The sequence below is a fragment of the Ursus maritimus genome, unplaced genomic scaffold (genome assembly GCF_017311325.1).
Source record: "Ursus maritimus isolate PB19 unplaced genomic scaffold, ASM1731132v1 scaffold_15, whole genome shotgun sequence".
Classification (NCBI taxonomy): Eukaryota; Metazoa; Chordata; class Mammalia; order Carnivora; family Ursidae; genus Ursus; species Ursus maritimus.
Window position 1 is genome coordinate 56,379,778 of NW_024423897.1, and position 18,933 is coordinate 56,398,710.

The 18,933-nt window shown below is 45.6% G+C and overlaps 1 protein-coding gene across 1 annotated transcript in view; it reads left to right on the forward strand.

Moving 5' to 3' along the window:
- SEMA5A (semaphorin 5A) overlaps positions 1-18,933 on the forward strand; it is a 482,957-nt gene that overhangs the window by 312,960 nt on the left and 151,064 nt on the right. Inside the window, exons 6-7 of the mRNA XM_040630558.1 lie at positions 7,488-7,586; positions 9,178-9,391. Coding sequence (XP_040486492.1) covers positions 7,488-7,586; positions 9,178-9,391 — 313 coding nt within the window. The remainder of the gene's footprint in view (positions 1-7,487; positions 7,587-9,177; positions 9,392-18,933) is intronic.

The window sequence follows — 18,933 nt, forward strand, 5'->3', positions numbered from 1 at the left end:
CATTTGTCGATGGAACTTTTTTCAGAAGAATATATTAATGTACATGAACATGAATTTCAAGCCAATACTCGAAGGGGAGATTGCGTGTTCTCGGAGTCGCATTAAGTATATTGATAGACCCGTCTACACTTTTGGACAACCTGTGCTCGGTTGAAATGGAATTCGGTTTTGTAGCAGCGCCGTGTATGGTAGATGTGTGTGTGCACAAAATGATGGGATGGGTTTACAGAGGCATCAGCCTAAGCCATACTGCCTGGCGGTCCGTGGGCGAGGAGCCCAACGGGACCTCCGGCGCTGCATCCTCCTTCTCTAGTTCCTTTTTCTTAGTTAGCATCTCTGTTACGTTCTCAAAGTGGCACCTGACTCAGTAGCCGTCAGGGGAGAGGCTTGAGCCCAGCCCCTGGGACACAGAAGAGAAGGAAACAAGGCCACTTCCTATGAAAGGGAGCAGCCAGGCCAAACACCACCTGCCCAAGGGCCAGTCCCTGAATTCACAATTCAGACAACCCAGATTTCTCCATTCTGACAGTTCAAGGGGCCAAATCAGAAAACATTTTCACAGAGTCATCTTAACTGGGGGGGGTCCCCTTATCCGTGGCTTTGCTTCTGGAAGTTTCCCTTACCCACGGTCAACCGAGGTCCAGAGGCAGATGATTCTCCTTCTGATGTCGCGTCAGAAGGTCAGTAGCGGCCCCATGCTGCATCACAGCACCTGTGTCATTCATCTTACATCACCCCATCACGTAGGCATCTCATCTCATGTCATCACTCACAGAAGGGTGAGTGCGGTAAGTAAGACATTTTGCGGGAGACAGCACATTCACAAAATTTTTACTACAGTGTATTATTAGAATTGTTCCATTTTATTATTTGTTGTTGTAATCTCACCCTGTGCCTAATTTTCAAAATAAACTTTATCATGGATACGGTACGTATAGGAAAAATCATAGTATATATAGGGCTTGGTACTGTCCATCGTTTCAGGCATCCCCTGGGGGTCTTAGAAGGTATCCTCATAGATAAGCGGGGGTGGCTGTAACATCTGTTTGTGGAGTGAAATTCAGGCTTTTCTTAGTAGCCATGAGTTTAGAAAAGAGAATTCAGCGATTTTATATTTTTTATTTGTACCATAGTCTTAGGACGACTTACACAGAATTACAAAGTTTTCCTTCTCCCTGGAATCAAAAGAATAATGCAGAATGTGACATCTCAAAAATGAAAACAATGCCAGTCATTTTGACTGAACTCATGTTTTTCTGTCCCCTAAGAACGGTGGTCTGTGCTGTCCCACATAATGCTGGGTGTGCAGAGCCAGGAATGCCGGGCGCGGCCGAGGGGGCGAGCCTGCGGGTGGTGCGCCCTGGGCCCACTCGCGGCTCTGATGGAAACATTCCTCAGCCGCCTGCGACAGGGGTGAAGATAGATGGCACGTTTACTCCTATTTCCCTGGTATTGCTGGGACCGACACAGGTACCGTTTCACGTGCAGTCCATTAAACTGACAGTTCAGGGATCAGGTCAAGAAAATGTCACGAGATCTTTGATTTGGGCCCATTTAGAAGAAAAAGGAGGTGCGGAGAATGCCAATTCCTTGCGAGGTTGGAGTTCTGCTGAATTTATAAAATTTTCAGCTCATTTTGGGGAAAGAGGGTGACTTTGCCTACGAATGACCCAAACATTTCCTGCGTTAAACGGGGAAGAAACATCTGTTTTTATGTATTTTAAAACTTTTATAATAAAATCTGTCGTATTTAGTTCTTTTCGAAATACCATTACAGAAACCCACTTCAGGAATTATTTAAATGTCTTTTAAACAAATATTATTTTAAACACAAATGGCCGATTCTCCTGCGCGCGAACCGGAGTCCCTTGTCTGTTTGGGGTCATTGTGTCTGAGCCGCAGCCGTGCCCGCCGTGCCCTTTGGGAAACACACCCACTCTCAAGGGGGTGAAGGAGCTGCTTTGTGTGCCTGTTAGAGCTCTTGCTTCTCAGACCTTTCTTGCTCATGATCTCATTTTGGTACTTTTGAGACCAAGTTCCTAGAATTATTTTGCTCTTTAGTGGGAGAGTTTTGATTGGAATCCAGGGCTCTGTGTATTGTTCTGCCTGTGGTTCTCCTGGACTCCTGCTTGCCATGTTGTCCAGCTGGGCGAGGAGAGCGGCAAACTCCAGATGGTGGGGGGGAGCCACCATGACTCCATGCTTCCTGGGAACCTGGTGGCATGCGGCTGGGGGGTGGGGGGACCTGGACATGTTCACCGGAAGTGCCAGCATTTGGAATTCTTGAGTTAATGCATGCAGCACCCTGCAGACCTGAATGTATTCTCTATGATTACTGCAAAAGTTGAGGGTTCTTTAGATGGAACACTAACAGCCTGTGGCGATTCTGTGCAGGAAGTTTCAGTTTTTTTAAACTGTGGCGTCCCCAACAAGTTTTCCATGGAGTTCGGTTGAAAATCGTCACATTATGGAAATATATGCATAGTAAATACACTTTTATTTATCAAGGCACTATGTATTACATAGCATACAATAGATATGTTAATATACGTTCATATACATATGTATTTATATCTACATATTTTTGTAGATATGTACATCTATATATTTAGATATGACTATGACTATAAAAGCATGTCTATATATTTAAACTTATGTAATCTGGGGGCTCTTGGGTGGCTCAGTCGGTTGAGCATCCGACTCTTGATTTTGGGCTCAGGTCATGATCTTGGGGTCATGGGATCGAGTCCTGTGTCTGGCTCCCAGGCTCAGGGTGGAGTCTGCTTGAGATTCTCTCTCTCCCTCTGCCTCTCTTCCTTCCCCCACTCATGCTGTTGCTCTCTCTCTCTTTCAAAGTAAATAAATAAAATATTAAAAAAGAGAAACTTCTATAATCGGTATGCACATATATGCATATGTAATACACGTGTCTCTTACGCACACATATGCCTCATATGTATAGATGCTATATAGAGACACATTTACATCTGACTGGGTGATGCAGTGTCTCAGGATTCGCCTGGTAATCCTGACTTTCGCTAAGCACGCAGTCACCACGAGAGCACATGCAGTTACTGTAAATCGCTCTTCCATACTCTGGGTGCTCACAGAGGGATGCATCATCGAGGGAGACACGCTGCTTTCCGGTGGGAGCGCTTTCTACTCTACAGTCTTTCTTCAAGCAGAACATACCCGTTTGGGGGAAGAAATGATGAAATGCTATAAGGGAAAAACCAGTGAATTCATTAAGAAAAAGGTCCTTAAAAACATGTGTTTTCTGTCCTGGGGTCAGAGCCATGTGTCCTTGAGACCAGGTGGGCCTCTGTCTGGAAGCTCTTCTAGTGAGTCAGCAACTCTGCAACCCAGCTATCAATTCAAGTAAGAAGTGCTTCGAAGTCAAGGACGGGTGTCTGACCCGCCTGTGGGATCGCAGGCACACATGGGTCGTTTTAATGTTCAAGTGATATTATCAGAATGTAGATAGATGAGTCCCGTTATCAACAACAGAAGCCGTGCGATGGCACACTGCTGGCTGCCTTGGAAATGAGCACTGTGACGTCTTGGAAAACCAGAATTCATTAAATTCCCTTAAACCACTTTCAAGATACAGAAATGGGATAAAAGAAAAAAAATTCTGAGATGAGAAAAGGAAGCTCAAAGATATTTAGATCAATTGATTTATAAGACAAACCTATACCAGAATCTCCTAAAGGGACTTCGGCGGCATGCTGTACTTTAAAACAAGCGATCTCACTCAGTCCTTCCAGCACGTTTAGATAACCCGTGAAACAGCCACGTTTGTAGCCGTGATGGATAACACGATCCACCAGGAGATTTTCCACAGGAGAATCTGGGTCTCAGGCTCATCACCAGCAGGAGACTGATGATTACAGAGTCGGGCCCTCGGGCCATTTCATTTCATTCTTAATTTTGACTCTCTGATTTCTACATTTATCTGCTGCTCAAAAGCTAAGTACCTCTACTTTCTTCTATCCAATACCGTCTACATTCTGTTTTGTCTGAACTTTTCCCAATTTCTCTTGAAAAACATTATTTTAGATGCATTTATTTGTTTAGGATTCACATCCAGCCTGCTTCTAGAATCAGTTGAAGCAGTCTGTGTATTAAACATGAGGGAACTTTTAAGGGAGTGAGAACGGGAAAGCTCTCAGATGAGCTGAGCCAGACTTTGGGCAAAGGAGTTTAGTTCTTGACAGTTAAGAAGAAAACACAGAAGTATACCCACCTCCGAAGGTTCCTCTTACAGGACACAAGGAGGGAGCGTGCCTTGTCCTGGTCTCATTGGTGATAACGCAAGCCTCCTCCTCTTCTCCTCCCCCAGTGCATCCCAGCACGCATACTGGACTCACCTAGAACATGACTCTGGTCAGGTCCCAAATGTTGCAAGCAACTCTGGCGTCCACAGGGCTGGATCTGTCCTCTGTCCTTGAAAAGAAGACTGCACGGGCCTCCTTGTCTGATCGTCCTGGTCCCTGACCTCTTCCTCCATCCTCCCCTACCGACTCCCCGAGCTGGGGAAGCTGATCGGAGGTCCATGGGCACGCGATCCATCTCAGATGGTAGCATGCTGAGTGTGTTCTCACGTGGTCCTGGTTACTTTGTTACAATTCTCTGTTCCAATTGAAATAACAGTGTGTCCTCCCTTGTTTACTTTTTTCCAAGTTTAAAAAAAAATAAAATACGAGTTGGGTTTGTCCTGCCCAGGAACACTTCTGCACCCTGGGGCTCACATCCCTAACCATCCTTCCAGTTCTTCATCAAGTTTGTGATGGGCCTTTGTGTGTCTTTCTTTTGGCAGATAAAGATAAACCTCATTTTGTTATCTTGATTGTTTCCCTTACCATAACTGATGAGAGGCACTTGCTTTCTCTCCCCCGGGTCCATAGACATCATCTTTCAGTTGGGATCTTGGAATACCTTATCCTTACTGTGTTCATGGATATAGGATTGCTTCTAGCATGCTTCTACCTTGTTTCAGACTCTTGCTTTAAAACGACAGCAAAAAAGTTCTTTTACCTCCTGACCTCCCCTTGAAAGTATTCTAAAAGTACAAGAGAAAATAAGCAAAATCCCTACCTCTCTCCACTGCTTGTCATTTCCCATCTCCTATTGATTATAGCGTCCTTTCTGTGTCTGTTTTATGTGTTAAGGCATTAAGCCCTCTCAGCCCTGTGTCCTCCAAGACATCTTTTTGGAGTCTCCCTCAGACATGCTTAGTCTTCGGATTTTCATCCTCGCCTTTATCCGGTCTTTGCAGACCCCTGTGCCCCTGTGCTCCCTGACATGGCCGGGCCACCTCGCCCCTCCTCTGTGTCCTCCCTGTGCCCCCTGAGCCTGGGAAGGGGTAACCATGAGGCTCTTTGAAGTCTTGTTTTGTTCTTTCTTTTTTGAACTCTGTGCCCTTTCCCTAGTCATAAAAACAAAACAGAGCAGAACAAAACCAGCCTCCTCCCCATCTGCTGTACCTTTCTCAGCTACCTGGTACACTGCCTCCTGTTGACATTCATTTCTCCATCTTCTCATACTGAACTTAGAGCCTCATTCCTTTTGTTGTTGTTTTTCTCAACGTGTGTTCCGAATAGCAGCCCTTGATAATTTGTTAGGATTCTTGCTAGTTATGGTATTGGGAGAATTATCTATCCCTGACATTTTGCTTCATATTTAGAAAGCAGATCCCCAGACTTAGCTCTTTTCATCATCCTCACGGCCAGGCCAGCAAGCAGACTGAGTTACGGCAAATCGGCACTGCGTGGAGATCGGGGCTCCGTTTGATTGAAGGGAGCATTGCCGCGCCGTCAAATGCAGAGCTGCTTACCCAGGGCAGCGTGCGATTCGGACCGTCATGGATCATGTGACACTGCCTCTGTCCACTTGGTTGGCTCCTTACCATGTCCTGTTGGTTCACTGTGTTCTGGCTGTGCCCTTCCACAACCCCCCCAGCCGGTCCAGGAACTAAAGGACAAGGGACCCAGTTAAGGACGTGGTCTCCTTGTCAGTCTCCTTAACTGGGATCTCCCTGCTCAAGTTCAGCGTCTACACTGAGTGGTCCTTCAACATTGGATCAGGTCAGACTTCATGCAATGACAACAAATAACAGGTCCCTTCACATTCAAAGTCAAATTCAAATTCACTAGGCACAGTGGGCTCCTGTCTGACTGCATACTGTATGTGTGACCTCTTCCATACACAGCGAAAGCACCTCAGTCTCCAGCCACGGCAACTCGGCACAGTCCACTCCCCCCACTTGGGATGTCTTTTCCCTTTTTAGGTCATTAAATCCTGTAAGTGTCAGATGGCACTTCTTTTGGGAAGCTTCACTAAATTCTATCCTCCCTTTATTTTTTTTTAAGATTTTATTTATATATTTGACACAGAGAGAGAGCAGCAGAGGCAGAGGGAGAAGGACTCCCCGCTGAGCAGGGAGCCCTATGCGGAACTCAATCCCAGGACCCCAGGATCATGAACCGAGGCAAAGGCAGACACTTAACTGACTGAGCCACCTAGGAGCCCTCTATCCTTCCTTTAAAACATACATTAGATATCACTTCCTGGGAAGCCTTCCTCCATCTCTTCCCTTCCCCTTCCTTCTGAAGGTAGTAATATTCTGTTCTCTGGACAGCTCAATAGTAGTTGTTATGACCCTGTATTTTCATTTTCCGCTGAGTGCTTAGATTGTGACCTCTAGCACAATGTCTACCAAAGAATCTCTCATCAGTAGATGCTTGCTGAATGAATGAAGAGCTTTCTAGCTCAGAAGTCCATGCACTATGATGACAGTGTCTCAGATTCTCTCTGCATGCTTTGCAAGCACAAAACATACTCAACTCTGGGTCATCACTCAGCATGGGGTTTCATCCCACATGTTCTGGACACCCTTTCCTTATTAGTTATATTTTTACTTCTCCATCAACAATCAAAATGTTTATAGATTCTCACTGTGTATGGAATAGCAGTTTGAAAACTCTATGTAGAACTTATTCTAATTTGTATACAGAGCTTCACATGTGACCCTTGCATTTACGGAAGCTTTTGTAACATCTTTTTTCAACGTTCCAGAGAAGTTTTCTAAGATACCTTTTCATGAGGGGCATCCGGTAGTTCCCTTTCATTTATTCTCCTAACACATATCCAAGGCGATTTCGGGTTTGCACTGTTAACAGATACTATTCAAAATGAAACCACATTCATCAAAAAAAGATAAATGCTTTGAGATTTTAACTGAATGTGTATATTTATCTTCATAAATATCTTCTACTGAACAAGTGTGTGGATAGAGAAAGTCAGAATATTTAACAGTTTTATTGCTATTGAGAGGGTCAATATCTAAGAGGTTTTTTGTTTTTGTTCTTAGTGGTCAATTACCATATAATTTATTAGCCAGTCAAAATATATTTACATTCGCCATTCCTCTTATGTTCAGGCCTGTTAACACGTCTTGTGTGTGTGTGGTTTTTTTCTTTTCCCAGGAGGAATGTCAAAACTACATCCGGGTGCTTTTGGTGGGTGGCGACCGGTTATTTACCTGTGGGACCAATGCTTTTACACCTGTTTGCACCAACCGCACGGTAAGTCTTCATCTTGAGCCTCGACAGAATTTAATACCAGGAAAACCCAAACATTATGTTAAAGCTATACTTTTACATGTATTTCTCTTCTCCAAGGAGCTGTTTTTTAAATCAAAGAAAAAATCCTTTTTTTCAAATTGAATAAATATTTGATGCATTGATTTATTACTAATCACACTGCCTGGGATATAAAGAACTGGAAGTGACTCTGGTTTGTTTAATTAAATTTCAATATGTGTCTGAACTGTTTCTACCAGCTTTTCCCCACCAGTGATCCTAAACACTAATCCTCAACATACTCTTCATTTATCCTGGTTTACTTTAGAGATCCTGAGAAGTAGTAAATGGCCTTAAAATCGTAGTCCAAATAATGAAAATATAATTGACCAATTGGATAAGAGCAATGTCAAAAAAATGAAAGCAAGCCAACATATGAAGGCCAAGCCCTGGGCAAAGCGAAGTTCCAACCTGTCCTCTTTCTTCTTTTAACCTGTCCTTATTGGCGGAAGACTTTTCGGTGCCCGATTCTTACACCCCTAGGTCCGCGGGGTCGTCAGAGCGCATGTGCAGTCTTCCTAATTCGAGATAGGAGTTTGATGTCCCGCAGGGAACATGATGAAGAAATACTGTTATGTTAATTTCCTGGTTACGTAACTTCTCTCAAAGCCTGACTTTATCATCTGCAATATTTTCAAACTAGCATTCCTTTATTGGAAAGACAGGGAGGACAAGGAGGGGGGATGAGAAGTGTTGCCCACAGAGAGAGCCCTCGGTGTCACGCCCTGTCCTCAGTGCTTCACACCCACTCGGGTAGTGGTTATCTACCCCAGGTCATGGTTATCCTTTGGGTTCCTGTTGTAGTAAAACAAGAGTTTGAGGTATAAAGAATTTAAGTAACTTCCCCGGAGCTAAACCTCTGAGGGCAGAGCGAGCAGTGTGTCTGGATCCCTCATCCAGCCCTTCTGCTCTGCTACCATCCAGGTCAGGATGAAGAAACCAGTGGAGCTTTTCTCGTTCAAGGATCGATTGGGAATCCAGCATCCAAGAAGCTGGGTTCACACCAGGTGCTTGCAAGACCCCGAGTTTTCTGTCTGAAAACTGACCAAGTCTTGGAAATTTGGGCTACGCAGTCCGAAATAGCACGCATCCTTATCTGTGAGCACAGTTTGGGGCTATTCATTGCATTTTAATTCACTTGTAGTGATAAAATCGCACATCATCTATATTGTGGTTTGTGTTTCTCTAAATATTGAAGTTTTCTTTATTGAAGTGGAAGGATCTGCAGTGCCCATGCATTGTAAATGGGACCCATGTATAATCTTCTTATTTTGTTTTTCGTGAGACTTTAATGGTGTGAGGTCCAGCAACTCTGAAGGGGGATGAGGGAGCTGATTGGTAGATCCTCCATCCAAGTCCACCGCAGGGCGTTTTCATCAAAATCAGAGTGCACACATCTGTCGTGGCTGATCCTGAGCCCCAGAGACTTTACTGCACATGAGTCACTGGCGGTTGGGGCCGCAGAATCCATGCACACTATTCAAGGGCTTTCATGGGGGATAATCGGTTTCGTCTCTCTTGTCCTCCCCCACAGTTGAATAACCTGACCGAGATCCACGATCAGATCAGTGGCATGGCCCGCTGCCCCTATAGCCCCCAGCACAATTCCACGGCTCTTCTCACGCCCGGCGGGGAGCTGTATGCCGCCACAGCCATGGACTTTCCGGGACGGGATCCCGCCATTTACCGTAGTCTGGGCATCTTGCCTCCTCTCCGCACGGCGCAGTACAACTCCAAGTGGCTCAATGGTGAGTCTTCCGGTCGCTGCCGGAGCCCCACCTCGTTTGTCTGTAATGCGTGGTTACTCGTGCTCAACAGCACACTGTCGCACTTCCCAAGAAAAACTATTTCTAAAGAAATCAAAATGTTACTTGTTTTGTGTGTCTGTGTGGAAGGGCATCTGTGTGGGGCTCTTTCGGAGTAGAAGGGAAGAGACCACAATAACGGGGCTAATGTTGGTATGACCGTTCATGCAACTTCAGCTGTTTTTTACGCTGTTGTTTAAGTTCAGGAAATCTGATGTCCTTTCAGAGATATCTGGACGTGCATGTGCATTCTTTCTTCCCTTCTCATTATATATCTAAAAGCAGGAAATTACTAGCATCTCATGAAATTTTCAGACACTGCGTAACAGAATGTGTTTGGCCACAGGTAGCTCCAAAGAGCTTGATCGATTTAAAAAAGTGTAAGTCACGTACCCGGAGCATTGGGATGGGCGTCTTCGGAGTTACGTCCTTCGATGGTGGGAGCGTCCATGAGCTCTGTCACTGGTCTCTCTGCGACCCACATTCTGGCACTGTGGTCCTCAGACTGGCCCTTCCGGGGGTACAGGTATGACAATATCCAGCAGCAGAAGAAGCCAGATTCCTGTGTCTTTTTTTTTTTTTTTAAGAAACCCAAAAGCCCCAGAAGACTTCCTTTCAGTCTTGGGCTAGAAATTGGTCATGTGCTCACTAAGCAGTCAGAAGGTGGTGCCAACCTCCTGAATAGAGGTTGGCTTTGTGCAATGTCCTGAGTGAGATGTGCCAGCTGAAATCGAGCCCTCTGTCTATGTGTATGTTCATGTGAGGATGTGCGCACACACGCATGCGCACACACACGCACAAGCACGCGCACACACGTACACAACGTTATGGATAGATACGTGGGTCACATGTCGTCCCTTCATTTGATATCTTGCACAACGATGAAATCTTGAAATTGCCCTTATAATATTTATTATTTCGAGCTTTCAAGTTCTACAAAGATTTACTGGCCTTTTGTCAAGTACAAGCTAATTATGTCGACGAGAATTTCTCAACCTCAGCACTATTGACATTTTGGAAAAGATAATTCTTTGATGTGTGTGTGGTGTGGGGCTGTCCTGGTTATCATAGGATGGTTAGCAGCAGTATTTCTAGCCTATCTATACTCACTAGATGCAATAGCACCCCCCCGCCTAGTTGTGACAATAAAAAAATTTCCAGACGTTTCCAAATGTCTCCTGGGGGAGAAAATGCCTCTGGTTGAGAATGACTGGCTTAGGCTCATTATATATGCATATTTATTTGTGTATGTATATATAAACACAGCACAAACATTTCTCCAAATAATATAGTCAAACCAGCCACCAGGTTGCCTTTAAAAGACTCCCTTGTAATCATTCTTTCTGATGGCTGAGTAATATTCCATTGTATATATGGACCACAGCTTCTTAATCCAGTCATCTGTTGAAGGGCATCTCGGCTCCTTCCAGAATTTAGCTATTGTGGACATTGCTCCTATGAACACTGGGGTACATATGGCCTTTCTGTTCACTACATATGTATCTTTGGGGTAAATACCCAGTAGCACAGTTGCTGGATCATAGGGTAGCTCAATTTTTAACTTTTTAAGGGACCTCCACACTGTTTTCCAGAGTGGCTGTACCAACTTGCATTCCCACCAACAGTGTAAGAGGGTTCCCCTTTCTCCACATCCTCTCCAACATTTGTTGTTTCCTGCCTTGTCAATTTTTGCCATTCTAACTGACGTAAGGTGGTATCTCAAGGTGGTTTTGATTTGAATTTCCCTGAAGGCTAATGATTTTGAACATTTTTTCATGTGTCTGTTAGCCATTTGTATGTGTTCATTGGAAAAGTGTCTGTTCCTATCTTCTGCCCATTTTTTGATTTGATTATTTGTTTCTCATGTATTGGATGGGACTGAAGGAGATTATGCTAAGTGAAATAAGTCAAGCAGAGAAAGACAATTATCATATGGTTTCACTCATTTATGGAACATAAGAAAAAGCAGGGAGATTGGTAGGAGAAGGAAGGGAAGAATGAAGGGGGGGTAAACAGAAGGGGGCATGAACCATGAGAGACTATGGACTCTGGGAAACAAACTGAGGGCTTCAGAAGGGAGGGGGGTGGGGGATTGGGATAGGCAGGTGATGGGTAGTAAGGAGGGCACGTATTGCATGGAGCACTGGGTGTTATACACAAATAATGAATCATGGAACATTACATCAAAAACTAAGGATGTACTGTATGATGATTAACATAATAAAAATTATTATTAAAAAATAAAAAAAAGACTTCCTTGTAGAGAAGAGAGTATCCTCATCAACTTTCTCCAGTAATTTAAGTGACTCTCTACCCTTCAAAAAGGCAACACGAATTGTTTTCCTAAACTGAAGCTGTAACTAGCTTTCTTCATTAACATTATTTCTGTTGAACTGGTTTCAGCCCCCTTCGGGCCCTGAAGCTTTCATCTGTTTAGCTTAAAGTTCTTCTTTCTGTTCATTTGTTGATTTTTTTCTGACCATGCAAAGTTTCCAGTTAAAAATCAAAATCATCTTCCTCCCCCAACCAAAGACCTTGTAATTAGAGTTTGTCCAAAGCAAAGTAAAAAGTAATTAGGAATACCATCTCTCTCTCTCTCTCTCTCTCTCTTTCTCTCTTTTTTCCCCCCAAAAGTGACCCTCTGAAGAATACCCTGGAAAAACAATTGAGGTCATAGCATGAGTTATAAACACTGACTGTTTCTTTGCACGTGACTCTGATACCCACTGGCTGATCAGATGGTTTGATTCCATTAACCTCTGGGTGGAAGCTTTCTGTCTGAGAGTCAGGGGATGTGAGAAGGGCGGTGGGAGAGCTAACCCTGCTTACCACAGTCACCATAGGCATGCTGGCTTTCCTTATTTGTTGAACATAACGGATAATGTTTTGGGTTCCTAAAATGTGCTGCGGTTTATAGATGATAGAATCCAACTGCAGAAACTGAAAATCAGCCCAAGGTAAACAGGGTGGAGTCAGCACTCAGCCTGCCTTGTCATCTTCATTCCCGTGACACCGGATGGCCCTGCTGCCGTCAGCCCCACCTACCCTCACCCACCCACAATGGAAGGCCCTCACTCCCAGGGCAGAGAGCAGAAAGTTCTTGAGTGTTGAGTGTTTCTTCCTTCTCCTGTGCCCTGTTGGGGCAGTGACTTCTACTGAGCCCCGAGATACCATTTCTACTCCTGGTTGGCCCTGGATTTTGGCTCTGATGGACCATCCAGGACAGATTCTGGGCTGTGACCCCACTTAGTTCTGCTTCTCCCCCGCTGCTGAGCCTGGAAGCAGGGGCCTCTATTCTTCCTGACCTCATTGGGATTTCCACTTTGCATCCCATCTGCTCCGTGACCAGACGCCCTGGTCTCAGTTCCCCACTGTGTTCTGGAGTCATTTTCTTTCTTCACTTGAGATTATTGCTGTATCTGTTATTCCTTCCCTTTTTTGCCCTAGTCTCAGATTTCTTCCTTTCTAGCGATGACTGCCATCTTCCTATAAAAATGCACAGATGTCTTTCCCCTTCAATGAGACAAAAACAAATAAAGAAACCCAAACAAGCTGAAAACAAAGTTAGTTCTACAATATCCAAAAAAGGGTCCTATTTCCTGTTGTGATTTTAGGAACCCATTCAATGAGGCACTTAGATTCTTCTCCAGAGTTTTCAGCTGATTGAGAATCAAGGCACGGAGTGAGCAAATGGAGAGCAGAGGTTTGGATTTACTCTTGAGAGAGCTGAGTGGGTGTGCTGGAAAACCCGGAGCTGGTGTGTTCAGTTAAGAATACTCAGCCTGTGACCTCTTGAGTGAGGAGACACGAGCCACCCCATGGGGTCGGCAGGCAGCTCCCCCCTCAGCATCCGAGGTCCCACATTGGGGAAATGGAAAGCCCGGGCCCTGCTGATTGAAAGTGTGGCTTCATGACACTCACTCACAGACGTGAACTCACGGGGTTCATTACTTACTCATCTCAGGCTGTCACTTAGCTAACAGCTGCTCACCTATGATCACAACCAGAACTCACTCCTTTGCTTTGAACATTTTTCGGGTTTTGCCAACAATTTTGTTTGACGAAAGAGAATTGTCTCAGCAGGAGAGGGGTCTGGAGGATAAGACCTTTTGACTATGGTCAGCACAATTTTTGTGTTCAGATCTGGTGTTTGTGATTAATTTGTGCATAGGACAATTTGCCTATACACAGGGGTGGCCCTTTCCATAATTCAATTAGTTACCTTATACAGGAAAAATTCAGTAGTCTTTGAAGATTATAGAAGAGGCCCCTTCCTTGCCTCTTCCAGCTCTGGAAGCCCCAGATATTCCTCGGCTTGTGGCAAATCACTATATTCTTTGCCTCTGTGTTCACGTGGCCTCCTCCTTGTGTATCTATGTCCTCGCTTGGCCATTTTCACGTAAGAACACTGGTCATCCTGGATTAGGGGCCCGCCGTACTCCAGTATGACCTTAATATTAATTCAACCTGCCGTGACCCCATTTCAAATGAGGTGCCGTTTACAGGTATTGGGGGTTAGGACTTCAACATATCTTTTGGGGATGGTGGGATATAATTCAATCTGCAGTGGTGGGCTGATCAAGAAATGCTCAAGGGGCGCCTGGGTGGCGCAGTCGTTAAACGTCTGCCTTCGGCTCAGGGCGTGATCCCAGCGTTATGGGATCGAGCCCCATGTCAGGCTCCTCTGCTGGGAGCCTGCTTCTTCCTCTCCCACTCCCCCTGCTTGTGTTCCCTCTCTCGCTGGCTGTCTATCTCTGTCAAATAAATAAATAAAATCTTTTTTTTTAAAAAAAAAAGAAATGCTCAAATGTTGCCACCCTACCCTGCAGCACCTTATTTCTGATGCCAGCCCCACTTTTTGTTCTGTGCTGTGTATGGGTCAATCCTCTGCTCACTCCTCAGCCTCCTTGTCTCAATGCTAGCGTCTCATTCTTAGCAGACAGTGCTGTCTCCTCTTTGCTGAAGGCTCAGCTGGGTTTCACCTGTTTACTCCTTGCGTTCTCCAGACCACTGGTGTGGACAGTGTTCACTTAAACTGCCACCCTGACCGCTGAGCATCCCTTCTCTGCCCAGTAATCTCTCGGGAAGGGGTGCCCCTCTCCTAGGCAACATGCTGAAGAGCATTTCATCTCGCTCATTCTGTGTCTGAACTCTTCCCTCAGAGGACCATAGCGAAGGCTTGCCAGAAGCAAGCACACGGACACCCAGTCTAAGGGAAGCACACAGAAACACAGGATGTTCTTCAGGGCATGTGGACAGAGCACAGCAAGCCGGGGCCCTTTGGCCACCCCAGCCTCTCGGGAATCTCCATGCTTTGGGGGTAATCTTCAGGCAAATGGTAGCATTGGCCTGTCCAGGCTCACATCCCGCCAGGACACAGGGAGCCCTGAGTAAGAACCTGTCGAGGCTCAAATGTCCCCAGGGACGCAGCATAAACACCTGCTCTAGTTCCAGCACGCTGCCTCAAGCAAGCTAAGTCCCTTCTGTCTAATAGCAGAGTTGCAGGTAGTTTGTTACTACCCCCGACTCTGTGGCCGAACACCCATAACTGGGTGCCCAGCGGCACCGTTGCACCTACTGTTGCAGCAAGACGCAGGTGGTGGGACGTGCCATCGGCCGTCAGCGAGGGCTGGCTACTGACACTGTCGTCGGGTTTGCTCTTTTCTCTTCCCTGCCCCTGTGGACTGGCTCCACCCGTTCTCTCTGCCCTGACTCCTGCGATGTCCTTGTGTGCACTGGCGGCGTCCTTGGAGGGAAAGTGTGCAGGGACACGCCTTCCCCACCACGTTTCTGTGCACACGCTCTTCAGGCTATCCTCACTTACCTTGATTTTTTTTTTTTTTTCCTCTTCCCGAGTCCTGCCCCCCTGTCCCCCATAGCTCCAGTTAGAGTTCCAGTTTCCTGGACTCCATGGGTTCTCCCATCCCTTCTTTGCATAACGTATGAATGTGCTTATCCCACGATACCGGAGCTCTCAGCCATTCTCCTGCCTGAAACCCGCAGAGTCCCCATTCCACCTGCAGAGAAAGCCGAGGCCCTACCCATGGCCTCCTGTTACCACTGTGTCCTCACTCCTTCTTCCCAACGCTTGCTCCCTCTGCTTTGGTCTCTTAAATGTTGCACAGGGCTGCTGGCTCTTCGCTGTCTCCCAGGGATCAGCAAAAGCCAGAGAATCAACACCTTAGGCTTTGCAGTCTGTGTTATCCCCATTGCAGTTTTGTTTTTTTAAAAGGTTTTATTTATTTATTTGTCAGAGACAGAGGGAGAGAGAGCAAGCATGCACAAGCAGGGGGAACAGCAGGCAGAGGGAGAAGCAGGCTCCCCACTGAGCAAGGAGCCTGTTGCAGGGCTCGATCCCAGGACCCAGGGATCATGACCTGAGCTGAAGGCAGATACTTCACCAACTGAGCCACCCAGGTGCCCCAACCCATTGCAGCTTTTCAATTCCTTCCTTGTAGTGGCCATTGTCAGTGCTCACCTGATCACTCACGGTGGCTGTGTGCTCATAAAACGTTTTTATAGCTAGTGGGTAGAATTGGCCAGCAGGCTGTACTTTGCTGACCCCCTGTTCTATCAGAAAAGCTCTTTCCCCCCAGAATCTACCCGGCCAACTGGTTTATCTCCATCCATGCTTTGCTCAGATGGGGCTTCTCAATGGGATGCCCCCCAACTGCCTTATGTGAAGTGACACCCTCTCCCATCTTGACCCACCTGGTCCCTCTTACCATGCTCAGCTTTTATCCTTAACTCCTGTGCCCTTTAGTGCTTGTCTCCTCCCTCCCCTAGAATGGAGGGTCCCCAGTGGCTGGGCTAATGTGTTTTGTTCACCGATGTGTCCCACATGCTTTCAGCAGTGCTGGGCATATAGTAAGCACCCATCTATATTTTTTGAATAAATGAGTTACTAGATGGGTAGTTGCTTCTTTGCTTGCCGCACACATTTAAGAATTCCTTGAGGGCAGGGATTATATATGAGCCTTCTTTGAGTTCTCAGTATCTCACCCAGAGTCTGAAACACAGTTGATGCCCATCCACGTTTGTTGAATGAGTAGGAGATAAGCACATTTTGTAAATAGTAGAACTATGAATGGTGTTGTTAAGCAAAGGGAATATGTCATAATTGTAACCCAGAATTAAAAAAAAATAGATTTGTATGTTTGAAAGTGATTCAGGTCCAAACATCAGAAAAAAACTCTTCCTTTGTCATCTCATTTAGAAACTCCTGCTCAACCATTATTATTCAGTTATCAAATGCAATGCAATCGATTGGATAATGTTCTGGAGGAATTTGAATCATTGAGTTATGTGTTTGGTAATGAATGTAAGTTTCAACATCAGATTTATCCCCTGTGCCAAAATCACTCTGAAAACAAATTTATGTGTTTAGAGAAATACCTTAACAGCTTTAATGCATTAAAATACTCATCGTTAATAACCTTTATTAAATGATTACTGTAAGGCAGGATAATAAATGTTTAATGGTCAATGCTTAAAATAGGGAAGTATAAAACTCACCTTCAAGAAATTGGCAATCAAATTGGGGAAACAATAAACCCATGAAAAAGGGGAAAATGACATTTCCAAATTGATAGTATGCAAATTCAGTTTGTGGGTTCCAAGGGAACTACATGGTTTAACAGAGAGAGGGAAAAAAAAAAAAAAACCTTGGTGGGAACTTGGAAAAACCAATTTGTAAATGAGCCTTCATAAATCAGCATGGGCGTCTACGTGGACATCATCTTTTTTTTTTTTTTTAAAGATTTTATTTATTAATTTGACACAGAGAGACAGCCAGCGAGAGAGGGAACACAAGCAGGGGAAGTGGGAGAGGAAGAAGCAGGCTCCTAGCGGAGGAGCCTGATGTGGGGCTCGATCCCAGAACGCCGGGATCACACCCTGAGCCGAAGGCAGATGCTTAACGACTGCGCCACCCAGGCGCCCCGGACATCATCTTATTAACATTCGGCGACCTGCTCATTGTCCTTCTCCGGGGGAAAGTGTTTGCCTGTCCACGGGGTTGTCCCGATGAGGTCCCCAGCTCCTTCTATTTCTGCAGATTCCAACCAGGACCTCATGTGGAAGCAGACAGACCTGAAGTCAAAGGCCTTCTCATTTTAACAATATGGTTTCATATGAGCTATTATGTTTCTAGCCAAGAGAACTCTTTTGGTAATAACCTCAACTTCTGGTCCGAAATACTTTGATGGTGCTCCCCGTGCCTGAAATAGACTTTTTGAGGTCTTTAAAGCACAATGAGTAACCTCCTCATGATTAAAGATAATTTACTTGGAGGGAGAAAACCCCCCCTGTGCTTAACTCAAGAAGAAATTGTTTCTCCTCACACTGACGACAGGTGCCTGGTGGAGGAGCTTAGCACGTCTCCCTGAGAGCAGATGCCGCCTCTCAGAGCTGTAGGCATGGCCAGGTCAGAGTGACTCTCTCGGGCTGGTCCTGGGGACAGTGAGTGAGTTCACTTTTGGCAGAGTCTACACAGCACAGTCCCTAATGGTGTGAATCACGTGCTCTCAGGGCTCCCTGGGTGGACGGCACTTGCTGGAGCGGGAAATTCATCAACTGGAGGCCGCTTTCACAGGGCAAGTAAAATACAAACAAGTGGAGCCTAGGAATGAAGTATGTTTGTGTAGGAAAAGTCAAGTCTGTATCAAGGAAAAGAAGCTCAGGAAAGCAAAACAAAAATCATGATTGCCTAGTCAGCAGCCTAGTTTTATATTTTATTAAACGGGCATCTGGGGAGATGCTTAAAAGGGGCGTCATTGTGAACAGTGGGCTCTCTTCGGTCCTGCAGCTGCGAGGCTACAGCCTGACATCTAACGGGTGAAGTCTCAGCTCACTAGGATGGTGCGTCGTGGGCTTAGAGCATGCGAGCAGTCGGGTGACGTGGGACCCAGCACGAAGAGCCCCCTTTTCTAAGGCAGGCAGATTGCCCATCTTGTGTGGGACGCAGGTATATTGAAAATTGTGTTGTGAACCCAATCTGATTATCTTCATAGGGTCGCAATAGCTCTTTAGAACCTGCCAGTCGATGGGAGACTCTGTACACGTGCCATCTGTAAGCCAAGGGAGATGACATTGTCCTTATTTTATAGATGAGCAAGCTGTGGTCAGAGGGACTGGACCCTTGAACCAGAGCCTCTAGGCTGATGTGTACGTGAGCCGGGATTTGCAAACACACACACTCCAGAGCTTGCATCCTGCCCCCTCCATGGGCTCCCTCCCCCACTTCGTGTTATCCACATCTTGGGAAACAGCAACATCGTAACCCATCTCCATCTCCCTCCTGAGGTCCACGTTTTTTATGCATGAGCTACCATGGAAGAGGGATGGGGATGCTGGAGAAGGTGAGGAGGGTTTCCTTATTGGTAAAAACTTGCAAAAAGAGATGAGATGAACAGGGATTATTAAACTCAAAAGAGCCTGTTGCATAATTTAAAACAGTCCTTCACGGGCACAAAAGTTTGTTAAGT